Raw genomic sequence first — 22,294 nt, 5'->3', positions numbered from 1 at the left:
GAGACAAGGCGACAAGGATAGAAAGAGAGAGAGAGAGAGAGAGAGAGAGAGAGAGACTGACGATGGAGGGAGGAGAGAGCAAACAGTTTGTGTTCTTGACGACTACTGTCAGCCGTGGCGGCGGCGCGAGCGGCGCGTGGGTTGGTAACCCTGCCTTCGCGCTGCTCCTCCCCCCTCCGCTGCTCCCTCCCTGGGGTGCGGTGGAGGGGAGGTCTGGCGGTCTGGCTCCGGCTCAGTCCGCGGCCGGCGGAGCTGCGGAGCGGAGTGTGCGAGCGGGCGAGTCATGCGGTCGCTGGTGCTGCTGCTCGCGCTGTGCTCGGCGGCGGCGGGCCAGGCCAGCCGCGCGTGCGAGCCCATCCGCGTGGAGATGTGCCGCGACCTGGGCTACAACGTGACGGGCATGCCCAACCTGGCGGGCCACGAGCTGCAGGCGGACGCCGACTTCACGCTGCAGACCTTCTCGCCGCTGGTGCAGTACGGCTGCTCGGCGCAGCTTCACGTGTTCCTGTGCTCGGTGTACGTGCCCATGTGCACGGAGAAGGTGCCCACGCCGATCGGGCCGTGCCGCGGCCTGTGCGAGGCGGTGCGCGCGCGCTGCTACCCGGTGCTGCAAGGGTTCGGGTTCGCCTGGCCGGCGGCGCTCAACTGCTCCAAGTTCCCCGCGGAGAACAACCACCGCCACATGTGCATGGAGGGTCCCGGGGAGGGCGGCGCGGGGCGAGGTCCCGGGGTCTTGCCCGCCGTGGCGGCCGCCGCCCCTCCGCAGCTGGGCCCGCGCGCCCCCTGCTCGCAGTTCGCGCGCCCCGCGCTCTACGTGTTCGACAACCGCTCTGGCCGCTGCGCGCAGCTGTGCGAGGCGCACGTGCTGTTCGGGCCCGGCGACAAGCGGCTGGCCGAGGTGTGGCTGTCCGTGTGGGCGGGCGCGTGCTTCGTCTCGTCGGCGCTGGCCGTGCTGAGCTTCGCCGTGGACGGGTCCCGGCGGCGCTACCCGGAGCGGCCCTTGGCCTTCCTCGCGCTGTGCCACGCGCTGTGCAGCGCCGGCTGGGGGCTGCGAGCCGCCGCCGGCCGCTCCTCCGTGGCCTGCGCCCCCGACCCCGCCGCCCCCGGCCGCTGGCTGCTGGCGCAGGACGGCCTCAGCAACGCCAACTGCGCCGTCGTCTTCCTGCTGCTCTACTACTTCGGCACGGCCGCGTCTGTCTGGTGAGCGCCCTGCACTGCCGTCTCGTGTCGCCCGGGTCATATCGCACTGTCAAAGCAACACGGCCACATGTCAAAAGTAGAAACTTTTAACACAACTAAACAAGAGGCTATATATTGTTGCAATAACATGGTTAAATTTCAGACTTGCGTCCATCGCAACGTCGTGTTTTTTGACCGTTATTTTTCAAAATTCAGGTACGGCCTTATTACATTGGTAAGATTGGCAGATGTTTCCATTGGCGATCTTAACTCAATTTCACATTTTTTTTGAGATATGGCTCTATTACTTTGACAGTGCGATTATGTCAACATCTTACTGATTGCGAGGCATTACAAATAAGGGTTTTGAAAGTTCTCAGGTTAGCTTTATTCGTAAATATATTTCAAGGTAAGTACGATATTGCTTCATTGGAACACATTTAATACTACCTGTCTAAACACATAAGCATTAAATGTATTGTTACAGTCTGACAGAGACTACTATTGCACTATAACTAGGTATTTAATTTGAAGCATAAACCTATTATTGTTGCTGCGTTCAAGACGAATTTTTCACGTTATTTGGTGATCAATCTCCAAAGAAGGCTAGTTTAAAATACGTGTCTTGAAACTGGTAAGGGGATTGAATTTTTCAAAAAGAGCGAAGTTTTTGATACGACCGTGAACTAAATCTGGCTACGCCAGCCAGCCGCGCCGAACACTAAACGAAATGGTTTTTTTTTTTGTATATTTTAACCCCCTTCATATGCCTACAAGTTTCTCACGCAGGAGGATATAGAAATTAAAATTAACCCAATGGGTGGGTTGAATATTGCGAGACGGCTCATGTGTCGGCTACTGAGATGAAAGGTTATAAACCATTTGGCGGGAAACTCTAACTTAGGGGGCCGTAAAATTCGTGTTATAATTAAGCGGCGGTCTAGGCTGTAAATATTTGTAGAATGGCATTTGTCATTGGTCAAAGTTTGTTGGAAACTCCTCGAAAGAATAAAAGCCTACGTTACACTATATTATTTTTATTTTGTATATATATAATTGAAAGGTCGAATGTGGTAGCAGCAAATTACATATACTTGATCATGCACACAATTTTGGAGTCTTAACTTCGTATCAGAAAAAAAACACGAATTTCGTTTTTCTCCAACAATGGCAGTTAAAATCCCAGGGACTGTTGAGAATGGCCGTTCGCACGTGTTCGTGAGCTCAAATGGTCGTAAAAAAATTTTACGAGCTAATAAAAAGGTAGCTAAAGCAATAAATCCACAGAAAGGAATGCATCAGTTTCGTAAAGCTTGAGGAAATAATCGCGAGGAAACATTATTGGTGCGCAGGCGAAAACCAAGCACGTGTAAATGTTTTCGGAACTGGTAGTATCGCGGATCCAGCGGAGCTGCCAATTACCTTCGACTGTTTTCTCCAGTGCGGTTGTGTCCTACCCGGCGTACAAATTTTCTTCTTTTTTTTTCCTTGTTTTACTTCTCTTTGGTCGTGTCGGAAGCTTTTGAAATAACGCCGAGACGACCTTTTTCCGAACGGCTAGTACAGCGATTCACGCACCATCCTTCCGCCCCCTTCCATTAGCCGCCTGCTTCAACTGGCGACCACTTTACACGACCAGCAAATAATGGTGCGTGACATAAAAGCGGTATTTTTGTACACTCCCCTAACTATACCGGTTTTGCTTGTTTTACTCCGTGATTAGGGTAGGGTGTTCTATGCCCGTAGAATGAGGAGTAAAATGGGGCCGATTGAAAGAAAAAAAAACATTTTCTTTGCGTTACCTGTGTGCACGGTGCCATTAAAATAGTTTGTTGGAATGCAGTGAAGCCAGTAAATATAACATGCATATTTTAAACAAAAACGGTGTATAACTCACTAACTACACTAACTAACCCTCTGGGGGGGGGGGGGGGGGGAAGCGGTCCGTGGTTTTGGGACCCCTCCCGGGTTTAAATGAAAACAAAAAGTGAAGACAGACTAAGATAATTACAGGAACTTTGCTTCATAAAGTCACAGGGTGCTTTATTTGGAAGGATTATTGTAATTTTACAGTGGCCTACAATAAATGCACATTATCCCACATCTAGCCCAACATGCCTCATACACAGAAGCGGCAGGAATTATTGTATTTGCAAGAGGTCTGTATTTAATGCCGGTTTGCACATATGTTATTTTATGCATGCCTTTCATACGAACTTGACATGTGTGTTTCATGTATTATATAATGTTAATACATGTATGTGTAGTTATGAATTGTATTAAAGCACCAAACATTTCAGCCAAGGAAAAAAAAAGTATCAAACCAATTAAACAAAAAAAGAATAAAATTTATAATGTTCAGTCTTCATTTCTCAAGCAAAATCATACTTAAATTTGTATGTTTAAAACGCTGGACTTGTAAAAATATACATTTCCCTGATATTTTAGTGTGACAATTTTATTTTTAAAGTAAAAAAAAACTTTTTCATAAAAAATGATTGAATGTTTATACTGGATACCCACTGTGACACAATTATGGCTACGGCCCTGCCCAACCCTTCAATACAGACGTACCTGTACAGTAAAATGATTGTAATTAAATGGGTAGGGTGAAATGTAAGTCGAAGCTTAAATGTGTGGGTTGTAAAAAGGTGTGGAAAGATGGAGAGAGTGGTGTACGGTGTGACAAATGCGAAGGCTGGGTCCATACGGAGTGTGCAGGACTAGAGGAGGGGGAGCTGGGTAGTCTGGGGCAGGAGTGGATGTGTAAGGATTGTGACAAGGATAACAAGGGTTCAGGAAGTGTAGTGGCAATGGCAGGAAGCAGTGGTAGCCAGGAGCTGGTAGGTGGGGTGTCAGGAACTCAGAGGGAAGGAGGGAATGTAGATGTGGGTAAGGACTGGGCACTCAATTTCATTGGTGATATTCTGGGAGGAAAGATTGTTGAGGGTCTGAGTGGGACAAGGAGGGAAGTCGATTTGAAAGAAGGATTAGGTGAGGTGTTGTACAGGAAGGAGATGGAAATAAAACATAGATTAGAGAGGGTAGAGGAAGAAGTAAAAAGGGAGGATGGGTTGAGAAGTGTGTTAGTAAGGGTCGAAAGGCTGGAGTGCGAGCTGAAGAGGACAAAGGAGGAAGTTGAGAAGGAAAGGCAGATGAGAAAGGAGGCTGATGTGGAGGTAGATAGGCTGCGCAGGAGGGTGGAGGAGCTGGAAGGGAGGGAGAAAGTAAGGACTCAAGCTGTTAAGGCCACATATGCAGAGGCATGTACTGGGGAAGTTCAGGAAACAGGTGTCAGGTTGCAGAATGAAGGGGTAGCAAGGAGGGTGCGGGAGGAGGCCGGCAGTAAGGCTGTGGGTACAAGCAACGTAGATGTGAACAGGCATGAAGAGGGCAGGGATACGAAAAGGGGTACAATAGTTAGACAGGAGCCCGAAGTGATTTTCCTGGGCAGCTCTATTGTGAAGGGGGTAGAATTGCAGGGGGTGGGGAAAGGAAGTATATATAAAGCTGCGTTTGGAGGTGCAAAGATTAGGAACTTGGGGGAGAGGGTAGGCTGCATGAAAGGAAGCAGTAAAGTTAAGGTGGTGGTTGTTCATGTAGGGGGAAATGATGTGGCTGGTAGAGTGGTGGGGAGGGAAGTAGAGGAGGATATGAGGGGGCTAGTGGGCAAGGTGAAGGAGAAGTTCCCTGTAGCCAGAGTTGTGGTCAGTGGGGTACTAGTAAGGAGGGGTATAAACTATGTCAAGGCTGCGGCGGTCAGCGAGGTGTATGAGAGGGTGTGTAGGGACTTGGGAGCCATGTTGGTAGATAGCAGGAAATGGGTGGGGCAGGACTGTGTGGGCAGGGATCAGGTTCACCTAACAGAGAGGGGAAAATGGATGCTAGGGGACCTGCTAGGAAGGGAGACTTCTGGCCATTTGGAAAGGGCAAGGTTTGAGCAGCAGGGAAGAAGATAGCAACTAGATAGTGAGGAAGGTGGAGAGAAGGGGGGTGATTGTGAATATAGAGCCGATAGCAATGCTAGGGAGGAGGTGACAGCTAAAGTCAACAAAACTCAGATTGGTTGGACGGGGAGCGAGGAAGGAGGAAAGAGGGGGGTGGAGTTGGATAGGGCTGCAAGAGTGCTGGAAATCGGGGTTCTAAGGGGAAGGGGCACTCGTATCAGGGCGGAAGGGACAGAGGCGCAAAGGGAAAATGCCAATATGTAAAAGTCGCAGTTATAAACTGTAGAAGTATATATAAGAAGGTGGAGGAGTTCTGGGGCAGGGTGGAAGCCTATGGGGCGGATATCATTGTAGCGGTGGAGACATGGTTGGACGAGGAAATTAGAGATGGGGAACTGAAGAGAGCACACTTTGAAATATTTAGAAGGGACAGGAACAGGAATGGAGGAGGGGTAATGGTGTGCATGCGAGAGGGACTCTGTGGTAGGGTTGTATGGGTTGGGGGGAGAGCGGAGTTATTGGAGATGCAGTTCCAGGTAGGAGAGAAAAATGTACGGCTGATTGCGGTGTACCGGCCACCAGGGCAAGGGGATGAAGCCATACGGGAGGTGCAGGACAGGTTGGACATGCTAGGGGAAGGCAAGTGGGTGATAGTGGCGGGGGATCTGAACATGCCAGGGGTGGCATGGGAAAAGGGGCCGGAGGGGATGGGGTCAAGGGAACAGAGATGGGCATCTCAACTGGCAAACAGAGGACTGGAGCAGGTGGTGACTGAAAGCACCAGAAAAGGTGCCAGGAGAGGAGAGCAGGATGACGGGAACCTGTTGGATGTGGTACTTGTGAGACCAATGGAGGCGGTCAGGGGAAGTGTGGTAATGGAGGGCATCAGTGATCACAGGATCCCAGTAGTGGAGTTAGACGTGGGCTGGAGGGAGAAAAGGGTAAGGAGGGGAAACGTGGTAAACTGTTGGGGTAAGGCTGATAGAGTGGGGGCAGAGGCATTCCTGAAGGGGGAATACAGTAGATGGGTAGATATAGAGGACCTCGAAGGTAGATGGGCTGCCTTAAGAAATATTCTGCTGCAGATGGCTACACGTTTTGTACCTCAGAGGAGGGTAGGCCAAGGAGGTGACCCTCCCTACTATGGAAGGGAGTTGAAAGTGTTGAAAAGGAAATGTAGGAGGCTGCATGCGAGGGCAAGGAAGCTTGGGGGAGAGGAGATAGAGGCGGAAATGAAGGCGCTTGGGAAGGAACTAGGGAGGAAATCGCGGGAAGCAAGGGATGCTTACATGGAACAGCTGATGGGGGAAGGGGGGACGGTAAATGGGGCGGAGCTCTACAGATACATAAGAAGAGTGAAGGGTGAGGAGGGAATAGGGGTTCTCAGAGGAGGAGGGGGGCAGGAATATACAGAGGACAGGGAAAAGGCAGACTTACTGCAGGAGCAATATCTGGCAGTATTTACAAAGGGGGAGGCATGGGAGGGTAAAGAGGACGACAGTTTAATGGGCAGGAAGGCCTTTGAGCTGCGACTGACAGATGTAATTAAGGTGATCAGGAGGTTGAAAGGGAGAAAGGCAGCTGGGCCAGATGGTATAGGGAATAGTCATTTGAAGTTGGGTGATAGGGAGATTGGGAAGTACCTGTTGGAGGTTTTCAAGCAGTCTCTGGAGGAGGGGAAACTACCAATGGAATGGAAGGAGGCAGTGGTAGTTCCCATCTACAAGGGGGGAAATGATAAGGCGGAGCCAGGAAGTTACAGGCCGGTCAGTTTGACGTCCTGTGTAGGAAAAGTGATGGAGAGGTTGGTAGGAAGGTACGTAAAGGGGGAAATGGAAGATCTGGGGTGGGTGGATAACAGGCAGCATGGATTCAGGATGGGGTTCTCATGCGAGACCCAGATGGCTGGGCTGTTGGAAGACCTGGTGGAAGCGGTGGACGGGGGGAAGCAGATAGATGCAATCTTTATAGATTTTGAAAAGGCGTTTGATAAGGTCCCCCATAGGAGGTTAATGGAAAAGGTTGAGTTGCTGGTGAGGGATGGAAGGGTGGTAAACTGGGTGGGTGATTTCCTGAGGAATAGAAGACAAAGAGTGAGAGTGGGTGAGGAAAGCTCCGAGGAGGGGGAAGTGACGTCGGGGGTGCCACAGGGGAGTGTGCTGGGGCCTCTGTTGTTCACAATTATGATAAACGATCTGGGGGAGGGCATGAAAGCCAGATGGAGGCTATTTGCAGATGACTGTGTAGTGTATGAGGTTGTGGGGGAAGGGGGATGTTTAACAGAGGACTTGATAAGGTTGGAGCAATGGACGGAGAAAAATGGAATGTCCTTGAATGTTGGTAAGACAAAAGTTGTCAGATTTACAAAGAGGAGGAAAGTCACACGAAATGTATATTACTGGAAGGGGCAGGAGATAAGAGAGGCAGCAGGATATAAGTACCTGGGGGTGACACTGAAAAATGACCTAGGATGGGCGGAGCACATAGAGGGGGTGGTCAGGAGGGGAAGGCAGGCGCTGGGGTTGCTTGGTAGGACCCTGCAGGGAGCTGGGAGGAGGACAAAGGAGAAGGCATACTCCACATTGGTCAGGCCAATGTTGGAGTATGCGGCGGCGGTCTGGGACCCCTACCTGGTGACTGAGGTGAAGGAGCTGGAAGGGGTGCAGCGCAGAGCGGCTAGGTGGGTGATGGGAATGTGGAGAAGGAGGGAGGGGCAGGATGGGAAACTGCATAGCCCAACGGAAATGATTAAGGAGTTGGGGTGGGAAACGTTACAGAGGAGAAGAAGAGTGGAAAGGTTGGTCAGGATGTTCAAGGTGCTGAAGGGGGAAGGGGGATGGGGGCAATTGGGAAGCAAAGTACATAGAGGGGAGTACAGAGGACGAAGAGACCACAGATGTAAGCTCCAGAGGGTGTGGAGGCGGACAGAGAGAGGGCGGAACACCTTCCTGGTGAGGACGGGGAGGGAGTGGAATGGGCTGGGGGAGGAAATGGTGGAGGTCAGGGATGGGAGGGAGCTGAGGAGAAAGCTGATGGAGGGGGGGGGGAGAGGGGAGTGAGTGGGAGTTCTTGCCACCGGGTGAAAGCCCAATTGCAGGTTAAGTAATAATAACATAACAATAAATTTTAGGACAATATTCAATATGTTTCATAAATATAATTTATTTGGATTTTAATAAATTAAAATTTTTTTCTTCTTCCAAAATATATAAATTAGCAAAACAATCGTCGAAATTTAAGTTCCATGTTGGTGTCAAAATGTTAAGTTAAATAGTTTATTTTTCAAAATTTTCCAGAAGCCCCATTTTCTCTGGGAGCTATTCTAACCCCCATGGTTCCCCCCACCTCCTTTCTCCTAGATAAACACACTCTTCAAAACATAGGTCCTGCAAAAGTAAATAGCCCAGGGCTTCGTAATGTCTTAGAGCTGCCACTGATATCTAGTATACGTAATCTTCACATTTTTGACTCCATTATCATGTAGGCCTACTTCAATTTTATCACGACCGGATGCAATTTTGGGTGGTTTTCTGCCAGGTGAACGCTGGTACAGTTGGTAGGGGAACAAATACTGGTCCTCAGTTTATAATCAATCGAAATACTTGTAGAATTCCCGGTACCTGAATGAACAACACACTGTTGTACACAAGTCTTATGTCGCTTGTCAATTAGCTTCTGCCCCATTTTACCTTCCGGACGTTTTTACATGTAATTGTGTCATTTGAATTTTTTTTGTAATGTTACTATTGATTTCTTGTTCTCTTCGGGGCGTAAACTAACTTCACTCAAATTTTTAACCTTAAATTGAAGAAGAATGCTAGTTACAAATTAGCCAGGAATATCCTTTAATTTATAGTTTATCTGAAGAAAAAAAAATTACAGAGCTGAGTTTCCTTTTTTTTATAAACATAATTCAACAATAATAATCTAATTTTATTAACAATACATTATAAATATTGTTGAATATGCAATAAAACTTTTTTTTTTACTTCCACACTTGTGTTAACCCTGTTTATAACGAAACACTAAAACAGAAGTCGGAGTCAGGTATAGTTTCTACGAAAATCCGGTTATCTCAGCATATTCGTTGAAATGTCTGTAAATTTACTGGAATTTATAACAGTGAATAGTCCAATGAGAACATGCGTAGTTTAATTGTATGTGGTATGCATTCCAACCTCTGTGCAAATAAAAACGCTAAATTTGGAGGTCTTCACTTTATCAGTGGAGAGACTGGGAAAAATTTCGCGAATTCATTTCGTGATAAGTTAGAATTCCAACCATTGTACATTTTTCGCTGCTACTGCGATTGGCACACAGTTTGCCTGGGAGGTCCGTGCGCCAGTGAGAAGTTAATAGTCGAAGAAATAACGATCCCACGACAACCAAGTTCACACATCTCATAAATCAGGATCCAGTGAACAAGTGGCGTTTGCCTCAAGAGTGCAGAGGACTGCGGAGTCTATCCTGGAGGTGTTTGAACCCTCTGATCGTGATATCAAAGTAGACTTCAAGCCCATATACACCTATTGCTTTAATCTGTGTGTGAATGCGCGAGTGACTGGTTTTAATGTAGTAGCACCTATGTTTTTATATACTATTTGCTGTATGTTTAATCACTTTCCTTTTTATGAATGTCTATGCTTAATTTTTTATTACTTTAAACTAGTTATGGTTGAATCTTTTGTAACAGTTAATATTTGAACATTAAGTTAAAATTTTAATTTGTTCTCTAAATATTTAATCAACATCTGCTTATATCATGCTTAATTTTTAATATTCCACTATTTGATGTAATTGCAGAAAAGTGGTTAAGTGTAAGAAAAGGCGTACCGCCTTAACTTCGCCACCAATAAAGACTATAAATAAATAAATAAATAAATAAATAAATAAATAAATAAATAAATAAATAAATAAACTTCACGTTGACGATTGGACTGCAGTGCTCTTGACACGCTCTTGACGAATTATAACAAAGAGAAGAAGTGGTTAACCAATCACATGTCAGCCGCGAAAGGACAGGACCTTTGTTATAGACCAGTGATCATTATAAAAATTATTGTCTATATATAAGCATTTTGAGTCCCATCTTGGAGGTAATTGAATTCGCTAGAAAATCGTGGCTTTACCTATGAGTAGGGACTGGAAAAATTTGCGGTTTCAATTACCTCTAGGATAGACTCCACGATCCTACATATACTCGGGAAAATTACACCTGCTCATTGTGATTCAGTACTACTTTTGTTGAGGTTTTTTTCACTGGCCCAGAGTCCTTCAAGTAAACTGTAGTTCAATCCCAGGAGCAGTATGAAGGTGAACGATTTTGGATTCTGTCCTACCGCGAAACCGATTGGCGTCAAGTTTTTGATAAACGCTTAAAAGAAAAAAAAAAAAGGATTAATTTTAATGTTAGGCATTAATTAAAAAAATATATATTATTTATCATATAACGCAATTTTAAAATGTCAGCTGCGGGTACTTATAGTGTTAATGAAAGCAATTTCTTTGATCCTGGACCTTTCTTGGATAGTAGGCGACGACGTTGATGGCAAGCTAGCTCTCTGCGCGTTGAATCAGATTAAAATTTATGTACTCTCTGGAGTCTAGAGAGAACAGACTCGCGTTCACGTACATGGCAACATCGCCCTACTTGCTGCATCGGACCCGCGGAGGGTCGTGCACCGTGTATTTTATTCCACGTATCTTCGGTAATCATAGCGTATGTTTTATGGCTGGGTAGTATTTCTCTCCGAACCGGTCACGAACGCCTGTCCCCGTGATTATCTCCCGCGAAGAGACGTGCCGCGTCTGTAGCGCCTTTCAACACTCCGGCACGGCGAGGAATCCCGCCTCGCGGTCCGTGAGATGGACAGCCCGCGGTCCGTGAGATGGACAGCCCGTGGTCCGTGAGACCTTTGAAAATATATATACTGTATAGAAGTCGCGAGTGGATAGGATTTACTCTACGTTTTTCAGAAGCGTATGATGAGCAGCTTGGGAACTTCACCGCTGCAGTGCGCTGCCGTAACGCCCTGTATCGTCTTAGGTTGTTATTTACACGTTAGAGCGCAGCACTGTCGCCCGCTGTCATTCCCCGCACCCCCCACCTATCATTCACTGCAGCTCAACGTCGTTCAACGGGAGGAGAAAGGGGTGTTTGAAGAGTTCGACACTTGTCCGCTAGGGACCACCACAAGTCGATGCCCTAGAGATGGTGGCGATTGCGGCGGTGAATTAACCAACTACCTCAAAACCGTATTAGAAATTTTAACCTGGGCTGGCGACTTCTGTACAGTATATATATTCAAAGGTGAGACGGACAGCCCGTCGTGGTCCGTGAGACGTCGCTTTTCGTGACCACTTGCGAGGTCTCTCGAGGACGGTAAAGGCCCGCCCACGACAGTCCGAGGGGCGACTGAAATGCTGCCCCTTGGCAGGGCAGCCCATCAGGATTTTTCTGACAGTGGTTAGTTTAGGTTAGGTTAGATCACTTTACAAACTAACCACTGTCAGAAAAATCCTGAAGGGCTGCCCATCCAAGGGGCAACAATTCAGACAACCTTTCAAAAACACTACTGTCAGAAAAATCCTGATGGGCTGCCCTTCCAAGGGGCAAGTTTTCAGGATTATTTAAACGCTTAAAGAAACATGTTTTCAGAAATTGGATGGGCTGCCCTTCCAGTCGCTGTACAAACAAAACCATTGCCAGAAATATTCCTGAAGGGCTGCCCTTCCAAGGGGCAACAATTCAGCTCCCCCCCAATCCGAACGGGTCAGTGTCTCTAATCCTAATGCGAATGACGTCACATTGTCGCACGGTTAAACAGCGTGGCCTACAATTGCGATTTCCGATGTCCGAGTGTACCGATTTCTAAAGTAGTCACAACAGCGTAGTGAACATAGAGCTGGGAAGATAAGGAGTTTCTGTTTACAAATTTTCATGCTCTGTAAAATTTGTACGCAGCTAAGTTTTGAATAATTAGATAAATTGGGGGAAAGTAAATGCTCATAAATATCACGAGCGTTGTTATATTCCTACCAAAGGACACAGACTGGGACAAAAACGTTCAAGTTGACGCGAATGTATTCGGACCAGGGAGATTCGGACCATCGCCCACACCACCCATGACGTCAGAGGGTCACGTGGACCAATCAGCGGTCAGTGTCCGTCGGGACACAATTCTGGACATTGCAATAATTGTAGATGGGCCGTAACATATCGATGGCGTTCACTCTTGGCTGCTTTAAACACCCCGCCTACCAGGGAATACACACGATGTAAGAAACCACGTGATTTTGACAACTGCTCAAGATATCAAGAGGTGTTCTTTTACGAAAAACGTTTTCAGAATACGCCGAGAATTTTCAGGACATTGAAAATAGCTAAAACGCTTGTTTCCAAAACAGTTTTTAGGCGTGAAATATTCTGTACAGATTCTTGAAAATACTCGAAGGGACTTACATTTCACCTTTATCTTCATTTCTACGCCTGACCAGGCGAGTCCCTTAACCAGAATGTACTAAGAAAAAAAAATTTGAAATTACTTACCTGTACTTGCTACGAAATTACTAAGATTACTTACATTCACAGTTCTTAAATTGTCTAAGAACAGTGAGTGAGTTAATGGCAATTATTCAGTTTTTTTTAGCGTAATAGTTTTGGCAATAAAACTACGCCTGCGCTAGTTGTGTTAGAGAAAGGAAGGGGAGAGGGTTGATTTCCATGATTTTTAGAATATTAAAATATTTAATCACAACTATGCTGTAAAATTTTCCAGATCGACATGGAAAATTTGATTGCTTGGAGCACTTCTTCCAAACAACATTCGTTAACTAGCGCGACAATAGCTATATTTGTAGTCTACCGTAAAATCTTACCTGTTGTCTCAATGGGAGAGCTCCTTATTTGAGAGCCAAGGATGCCGGGTTCGATTCCCGGATTGGTGGCTGGTATTTCGCGTAAGGACTCAGGACTGGTAGTTGCGTTGTCCTTTCGCTTCTGTACAACGGAAGGCAATAGTGAAAAACAGCATATTCATTTCTGTGCCACGATTTAGGAGCACGGCCAGTTTTACCGTGTGCTTCGGGCTTCAGGCGCGCGCGGGCGCACAACGGGTCACGATTTAGGAACACGGCCAGTTTTACCGTGTGCTTCGTGCTTCAGACGCGCGCGGGCGCACAACGAGCGACGGTTTAGGAACACGGCCGGTTGTACCGTGTGCTTCTGGCTTCAGACGCTCGGGCGCACGAGCCACGATTTAGGAACACGGCCAGTTTTACCGTGTGCTTCGGGTTTCAGACGCGCGCGGGCGCATAACGAGCCACGGTTTAGGAACACGGCCAGTTTTACCGTGTGCTTTGGGCTTCAGACGCGCGCGGGAACGAGCCACGGTTTAGGAACCCCAAGTGTGTTCCTCCGGGTCCTGGAACGAGCTTAGGAGCTCGGGGTTAAAAAGATTTCTCGGATTTTCTTTTCAGCGTCGTCACAACAGCGGCTGGGGGGGGGGGGGGGGGGGCGAGAGTCGTTCTGGCCGACACCTGGCCCCTTTGTGAACGCTCCTATTCATCTCACCTCCGAGAGGGTTCGAGTTCCCTCCCCCGACTTTCCTCCTTCAAGCCCTGCTTTCCTCCCCTTCCTTTTCCTGCTCGAAATGGCTGGGCCCTTGTTACCAACTGTCGCGTCCCCCCTCCTTACACCTTCAACCCGGTCAGGTTTAAACTTTTCTTTCACACAATTTTTTCCTCTCTTTTATCTTCTTCTACTCAATCTGGCATGAAAGTGTTGGTAGATGAGAGAAATCGTAGAACCATTTTCTACCTTCCCTCCTAGTATTCTTTGTACTTTTTCCAATGCAGTGTAAGAGAAAGATGAGTCTGGTATAGTTTAACACTCTAATTTTTTCATCTTCGACATACTGGAAAACTGTTTTTAACTTATTTGTAGTTTTACTCTCACGGCGTGTTTTGAACGGATTTTTAAAAATTTATTTGTCCATTTAGTTAACAATTGAGCTATGCCAAAACGTAATAATGATAATAATTACTCTTCTCACGAAGGACTTAGCGAGTATTTTCGAATAAACATGCGACGTAAAACCCGTTTATTACTGCAATATTAATATAAGTGTTCCTGAGTTAAATGAAGTACCAGTATTGGGGTTGCATTTTGGTACCTGGTAAACTATCAAACGCTGTCCTTTTTTCTGCACACTGCTGCCAAATATAATAGGTGCTTGGAATTGAAGGTATTAGATATTGTATATTTATTTATCAAGTTGTCATTGCAATTTTCATATGAATTCGTATAAACGAACGTGTGAAAATTGTTTCATGTTGTAAGTTAAAATAAGTGATTTTTTTTTCTTTTCAGATTTATGAACGTGATCGTAGGAATAGGCGTAAAAATTTACAAATTACCAAAATGGATTCTCAAAATGCTTCTCGTGCACTAGGATTACATTCCACTGAACTTATTCGTAACGTGTTGAGAGATCTGGCAACAGCGCGTGCCATAAGCCGTGTACTGCACTCTAAGCGTGAGACTGTCTATAGAGAATTTTAAGTAATTTGGCGTCGCGTTACTACTGAACATTCGATGATTCCAACAAATTCATTTGTGAAAGAAGAAAAAGAGAAAAACACCCGCGTCACTATTTCAACATCCTGTTTTGACATTGCTGATGGACAAAAATCGGTTTTTGTGGCGAATGTTTGTTCGAAGCGACAGCCCACTTCTCACTCTCTTTGACACGCGTTGGACGAAACTGCGAGCTCTTCAAAAGAATCACGCCGATCTTTGTGGGACGATTTGACATCGCCGGCGGAGCGCATCTTCTGATGTGCGACGTGACTGGAAAACTTGAAGACGGACGTAACTATGCGAGACAGTGTCGCGGGGACCCCCCCCCCCCCCCCCCCTTCTAAACCCTCCTCCCTCCTGCGCCTTTTTACACAATTCCTGATCTTTGTCGGTCCAACGAGCTGTTAAATACAATAGTGGGCTGCGTTCCAAAATGAGCAAACTGTATGCATTCCCAACTAAAGGAGGAGATATAGAACAGAAAGAGACGCCATGTTGGTTTCAACAGTTCTTATGCAATAAAAATCATAAAGAGATTCTCAAAAATCATGGAATAGCCATTGGCAGTATTATTTTAGTGGTAGTCATTCCAAAAATGTTAGTTCTAAAACCAAAGCCAATGACTGCTTGAAGAAAACTTTGTGGCAACAGCACTGTTAATTTAAGGCATTTCATTGAATTATAAACTTTTCTTTAACGAAACCAAAACATAGAAAACTGGTATGGTGAAAAATACTGTTGAAACCAATTAAGAGATCCAAGTGCGATGCGAAAGAACATAAATACCTATTCTTTCATAGAAATACTGATAACTATATTTAAGAATTACTGGTATATTTTTTAAATAAAACAGTAACAATATTCTGTACACTGGATACCACAATCTCCTCAAGTAGGTGTTAACAAAATTCTCAGGCCTACATGGCGTATCTTTCGTTTAGGAAAAAATTCATTGTCGCCCATATTCTGTAGTGTTGTTTTATGTAGCCATACATTTATTCGATCGAAATGTAAAAAAAAAAGGGAGGGGAGGGGGATTTGGTTTATCGAATGCGACGATTTGACTCGTGGAGGTCTATGGAATGGGTGGGTGTCTGATCTGAAGTTGAAGTCGCCTGGTTAGCAATTGGATAGCAAAAAAAAAAATTGGTTGTCAAGTCGGTTTACGGACGATAGTTTAACGTGACAACGTCATAACAAAACATTGATGAAATTATTGCATACTTTTATGAATAAAATTGAATCATTTTTATTGAATTATCACTATTTTGTAGGGATACAAAGAAGGAGTGAAATGAAATCTACAATTTAATTGATAAATTTACTTTTATTTGCACTCATTAATTCAAATATGTTTATTACTTTAACGAAGAGATTATTTTAACTATAACCTTTATACATGTTTGCTATTTAACATCTTCCAATCTGTGTTATTCTGTTACGGATAGGACGATGATAGGAAAAGTAGGAAACGAATGGGAGTGTTTGAAGTTTAATATGCCTCGAAAAAGTCAAATCGATGGTTGTTCCAATCGAGTGGAAGAGAGACAGATGCGGCGCAAGCGTACAATGAGCGTAACGGGACAAAGCGTAACGGGGCACAGCGTAACGGGACAATGTGCGTAACGGGACCCTTTTTCGTGCGTGCAGCCGGCGTTCATCGATTTATTAGACGTTGTCACGTCAAAAAAATAATAAAAATAATCGTAGTTGTATAAAGGCTAATATGCTATAAATTTTGTTTAATAGCTTGAAAATGAAACTCGCTAGGAGGAATCGTAGAGATGCCATCATGTAGAGTGTATTACTAAACAAGCACAATACCAGCACATCTGCAAGAAAACTGTTTTGCTATCCAGGATGGAAAAGGAGGGCGAGGGAAACGTTCTCATTCTGACGTGAAGGATTTACATGGCAAAAGATTACACACCAGTTAGTTCTCTCGCTTGTTACCTTCCATGGTTTACATTCTCTCGCTTGTTAGCTCCCATGGTACGAGCGGGGAAACCTAGGATGTACATCAAGCTCTGTTCCTGCCCGAATATTCACCTTCGGCCAACCACGGGATTTGTTTTATTTTTGCGCAGGAAAAATGAATTCAAATATTAAGAGGTCGGTTAGGTTACTGTTAGTTAGGTTAGTATAGCTACATTAAAATAAACAGAGAAATATAAATATATATAAATAAACCCGAGGTTGGCTGAAATTGAATATTCGGGCGTGTTCGGGCAGGGACAGAACTTGATGTACATCTTAGGCTTCCCATACGAGCGCCCGGGAGCTCAGAGCTTCGTGCGTCGGCCGCCAGACGCCAGCAGCGCCGCTACCGCGTGTCACGGACCGCGTCTGCAGCTGCCACGTCACACTTCCGCCATTGTTGTGTTTGTTCGCCCGGGCGTGGAATTGGGAGTGGGATCTGGCGTTGTGCTCGCACGCTAGGGCATGCTCAGCCAGTTGAAGAGGTCCAGCAGTGTGCGCCAATGATGTCCGAATTTGAGGTTGGGGGGGGGGATATACCCCCCCCCTCTTACCACTGCTGAAAGGCAAATTCATAAGGGCATGCATTTTTCGCGAAAAGATCTGAACACTTATTAGACTGCAACAAGGTATACCCGCACCTGTGGTTTCTTCCTTGTGATTGGCGGCCGTCTGCGAGACAAGTCGTTGCCTTGTTTGACCGAGCCACTCGGGACGCGTTTGCTTCCGCACTGAATCACTGTAACTGGTGATCTAACAATCTACATGTACCTGGAAAAAACTCGCCCAATCACAAAACACAGACGATGCTATAGTGTTTTAACCTTCATCTAGTCTCGAAATCTGCATACCCCTACAAATTCAAATTTAAATCAAAACATGATTTGAGATTATGAAATCGTGTGGCATAGGCTATTGTTTGGAATTAACTGTTCGCATGTGGCCTTTGTTTTGAAACTCTTTTAATTGTATTATATCATTTAAAACATCAATACGCATTTGGTATTCTCCCCCTCCCCCCCCCCCTTTTACCTCAAACTCAGGTTACTAAGGAATATGGAAAAAGAGAGGATTCTTCCTATTTGTGAATTATATAACAATATGAATAGTTTTACGACAAAGTTTTTATACGTACTGTTACTTCAATACTGTACACTAACACAATTTCATTTTCTAAGTTCATGCTAAGTTTGAATTTAAGATTCGCCTTTTTTCAGTTTAAACAAAAATAATAATTTTAAATGGACCACTTTTTGCACAATCAAAAATTGTAAAAAAAAAAAACTATTAATAATATTGTTATCTTATTTAAAATCATGAATAAAAAAAACGAAATTTCAAAAGCAAAAGCATTAAGATTATTGACACTTGATCCATCCAAATGTCGACCACAGGTAGGTTGTGAAAGGGAAATTCTCACCACCTACCTTTTTTTTTCTTGTCCTAATGTCTCGACGGATTCTACAGTTAATTTGTGGTTTAATGAAAGAATTAGCATGGCCCGCCCGAGCCGAGGCATCAGGAATTCGATCAGACACCTCGAACTGGTTCCTCGGCGAGGGTAGAGATTCCAGCACACCGCAGGAAGGATCACCAGAGATAGAGATGTGTCCGAGAGACAAGTCTAGGTCCCGCGCGACTTTATTCCCTCCTGCCCCCCCCCCCCCCGCTCGGTTTATCATTATCCTCTTTTGCAGTCTCTCGATCCGTGACAGTCAGGAATTCTCTCTTTCTCTCTCTATCTCTCTATCCTCTTCGCAGCTCTATATTACTTCTGTGCGGCATTCCACACGCGCCCGCGCCTGTGGTCATGTCTTTGAAAAACGATTTATAATTTTTTTTCTCCCCTTTTTCTCCCCTCTTCTCACTTCCCCCCTCCTTACTGAATACCTACCTCCCCCTTCCCTTTGCCGCGTGGTCGCGACTTCCACCGAGGCGACGGACCAGACACTTCCAGCGAGACTGCTTTCACACGTAACCCCCCAACCTCACACGTGTTGTTTTTCCCAAAGGCAAGATGGCGCTGTTGAGTTTGGGTGGTGGGAGGGGGGAGGGGTAAAGTAGTACCAGCTGCTTTCATGAGGACATTCCTCCGTGGACTGGCACCGCCATTCTACTTTTGTTTTGTTTGTGTGTCAACTGTCATGTCGGTTTTTTTTTATTGTTGTGTATAGCTTTGTGGCATTTGTTCTTATGCGAGACCGAGCCTTGAGTAAATTTTTGTGAGTATAAATTAGAACTGTACACATTCTGGGTTACGATCTGAAATTTTGAAGGTTTTAAATCGTAGCCATACTTCTGGTATTACAAGTAGGCACATAACCAATATCACCAAGGATAAAAAAATAATTACATCCGATTCAAATTGCAGACGATACTTACATATATAGTAAAAAAAATCGGCTTATAAAAAAACATGGCTGCATTCTCGCCCGTTTTCTTTGGTTTGAATTAATTAATGGACCACCAATTCAGCCATGAACTCAGAAATCAGCCGTGTTACGTAAACCACGTTCTCATCGGCGTACAGGTTAAGTTTACAATGATTATAAAGGTTATTTTTTTTTTCTTTCCAATCGTAAACCCACTTTGAGGCTGGCGCGCGGTGCCTGCGTGCCGCGGCAGTCTGGGTCCTGGAAGCCAGCCGCGGCGCGCGGTGCCTGCGTGCCGCGGCAGTCTGGGTCCTGGAAGCCAGCCAGTCCCCCCCCCCCCCCCTTCTCCCCCAGGAGAAATGAGAAAAGGGGTGGGGGAAATAGGAGGGGGGGGGGGGGCCTCCACCCACGCGAACAACCCCCCCCCCCTTCCTTGTGGGTGTTTCTGCCCGGCTCGTTAGTGCGACGTTCCTCCCTCCGCCAGTTCCCAAGTAACCTACACATCGTACACGGTTGTGCAGAGCCTCAGTAGAAACCCCGTGAGACGTGAAAACTGGCTAGAGATATCCGAGTGGTGTGTTGATTACGAAAAAGCATTAAAAAAAACGCAGAAGATGAACATTTTCGTTTTTTAAAAACTCTTTTATTTTTAGAAGAGTGAAAACGTTGCTAAAAACGTGTGTTTTTTTTTTCAGAGTAACTTTTAGGCATGAAACATTCGGTACATTTTCTTGAAAATCACTTCTAGGTATTTGCATTTTTTTATCTTCATTTCTCTGCAATATATGTTCGCCACTCGGATGTAATAGTTGCCCTGTGCACGACGAGAAGACATGCGCTTGTTGAGCCTTATTGCTCTTAGAGGCGATATCGCGCTAGAAGCACCAGCGCGCATCGCATTTATCATTCCGCCTCGCCTGCACATACAATTTTACATATTCATAGTTAATAAGTTTACTTAATACTGTAATAAAATTAACTGGCCTTTGTGAAAATATCGCATATGCATTGCTTATGTAATTTTATTTACCATGGAGTAGTAGTTAACCAAAGGCCATGGCATGTTTACCAAATTAAAAAAAAAAAAAACTACTGCATATGTAAGTTTATAATTTTCTTAGTATTTTACTTGACGCAGATTTTAAAATAAGAACACTAACGTTATTGGTGTTTCTGCTTCAACATGTGTGTGTAAAATTACACAATTTGTTTACAGTGTGTATATTTAAACTTAAAACAGATCTGAACACAACAATTCTTAATCGCGCTTTGCGTTCAAGTTGAAAGTTATAATTCTACGTCACAATGTTTTTACATCGTCGGAGGTTCCGCGTGGCATTGTGCCTGGGAAGGATGGCCAGAAGGTCGATCCTCTCGCTATCACTTGGCGCATATTCGCCTTTAGTGGCTGGCGCGCGCATCCCTTCCGCTATTGTTAAATAACGTTTTGGCATCCGTGCGTGACATGGGTTGCCATGCGAGCGTTTTTGTCGCAGCAGGCCATCGTCAGAGTTAAGAATAAACTCAACCTTGAACTCTGAAGATGCCTGCTGCAATTCTGACCGAAACGTCTGTGCACACCACCACTGCGATGCCAGGATATATGTATCTATTGTAATTCGTTATTTGAATGATAATTGCAATTGGGAAGATTAAGCTGGTAATTTTTTGAATACGCAATTGATGGCTACACTCGTAAGTCATATAAAACCTCAGTAAAGAACAGAAAAGATTAATACGCAACATACAGAAAACAGGCCAAAATCAACCCATGTGAAATAGAAAAAAAATAGACAGCAAAGAAAATTCCGTGGAAGAAATTAGGCAGAAAAATATTACAGCAAAGACGGACACACAGGGCCGACAACGACGAGACGGTTGCAAGACAAAACAAGACAAAAAAACAACCTTGGAAAATACAGCAACAAAGTACGAACCCAACGATGATAATTAACAGATAATTCGGACACCACAACAACAGCACAGACGAACATAGAAGTAGCTTCCTAAGACAAAACAGTTGCGACGTTTTGGGAACTGAGATCTGTTCCCGCCCTCAAGCACTGTGTTTTTGTATATTCATCTATATTTTTTTGTCCTTTATTGAGGTTTGTTATTCAGTGTAACCAAGCAATGGCGTATGACCAAACATCTTAAATCATAAAGTTTTGTTTTTCTTTGTTTTGCTCACTCAAGGTAACTTTGTTCGGAAAGAAAAATCCTAAAGGAATTTTTTTTTTCTGGCGGTCTTGTAAAAAGCTGGGGGTTGGGATATTGTGGCATTATTAATAACAGCAACTTATCTGCCGTCGCTGGCGCTATTTACTGTTCCGAAGCTGTCGGGCTTAAATGAAACGGCCTCTGACCGCAGAGTAGACATTATCTGATAACGCCCTGGTCCTGTGGCCAGGGGTAGGATAGGGTGAGAAGGGGGGAGCGAGGTTATTTAATACTTGTTCCTTGCAGCTCAGCGAGGCTTGTTGAGATGGCTTCTCGCGGGCGCAGCCAAACAAGCCGGATAGAGCTCCCCTCTCCTCCCCCCTTCTCCTGTAAGGCCCTTTTTCGGTTGTCACGGCTGTCAGGGGCTAATGGACCTGCCAATCAAGCCGGCCTTTTTTCCCCCTCCGGCGCCGACACGGAGACGGAAGCACAGAACCCTCTGGCGTCAAGGCGCGGCAGGTTCTCTGTCCCACAACAGCGTAGAGGGCGGGAATCAACATTACTCCGTGTGCCCGAAACCCATAGTGCTGATTCAAAATAGTGCGAAGTACACAGGTGTATGATTGACCCCCTCGGGTTTTCTGCCTGTTGTTTTTATGACTGACCCCCATGACGTCAGAGGGTCACGTGGACCAATCAGGGGTCAGTGTCCATCGGACACTGTTTTGGACATTGCAATTGTAGACAGGCCGTAACATATCGATGGCGTTCACTCTTGACTGCTTTAAGGGCCCCGCCTACCAGGGAACACACACAATGTAAGAAACCACGTGATTTGACAACTGCTCAAGATATCAAGTGGTGTTCTTTTACGAAAAACTTTTCAGAATACACCGAGAATTTTTAGGACATTGAAAATATATAAAACGCTTGTTTCCAAAAACGGTTTTTAGGCGTGAAACATTCGGTACAGATTCTTGAAAACACTCGAAGGGACTTGAATTTCACCTTTATCTTAATTTCTCCGCCACATTATGTTATGTTCCCAACTCTAATCATAAATTATATTTGGTTTGAAT

The 22,294-nt window shown here is 45.2% G+C and overlaps 1 protein-coding gene across 1 annotated transcript in view; it reads left to right on the top strand.

Annotated features, from left to right (window-relative positions):
- Positions 1–213: 213 nt before the first annotated feature.
- The window catches only part of LOC134542853 (frizzled-4-like), an 88,344-nt gene continuing 66,263 nt past the window's right edge, over positions 214–22,294 (top strand). The window contains exon 1 of the mRNA XM_063387423.1: positions 214–1,200. Coding sequence (XP_063243493.1) covers positions 284–1,200 — 917 coding nt within the window. The 5' untranslated portion in view covers positions 214–283. The remainder of the gene's footprint in view (positions 1,201–22,294) is intronic.

The sequence above is a fragment of the Bacillus rossius genome (assembly GCF_032445375.1).
Source record: "Bacillus rossius redtenbacheri isolate Brsri chromosome 9 unlocalized genomic scaffold, Brsri_v3 Brsri_v3_scf9_2, whole genome shotgun sequence".
NCBI classification, from domain to species: domain Eukaryota; kingdom Metazoa; phylum Arthropoda; class Insecta; order Phasmatodea; family Bacillidae; genus Bacillus; species Bacillus rossius.
The sequence above is the reverse complement of the archived record's forward strand: the minus strand, read 5'-3'. Positions and strand labels throughout refer to the sequence as shown.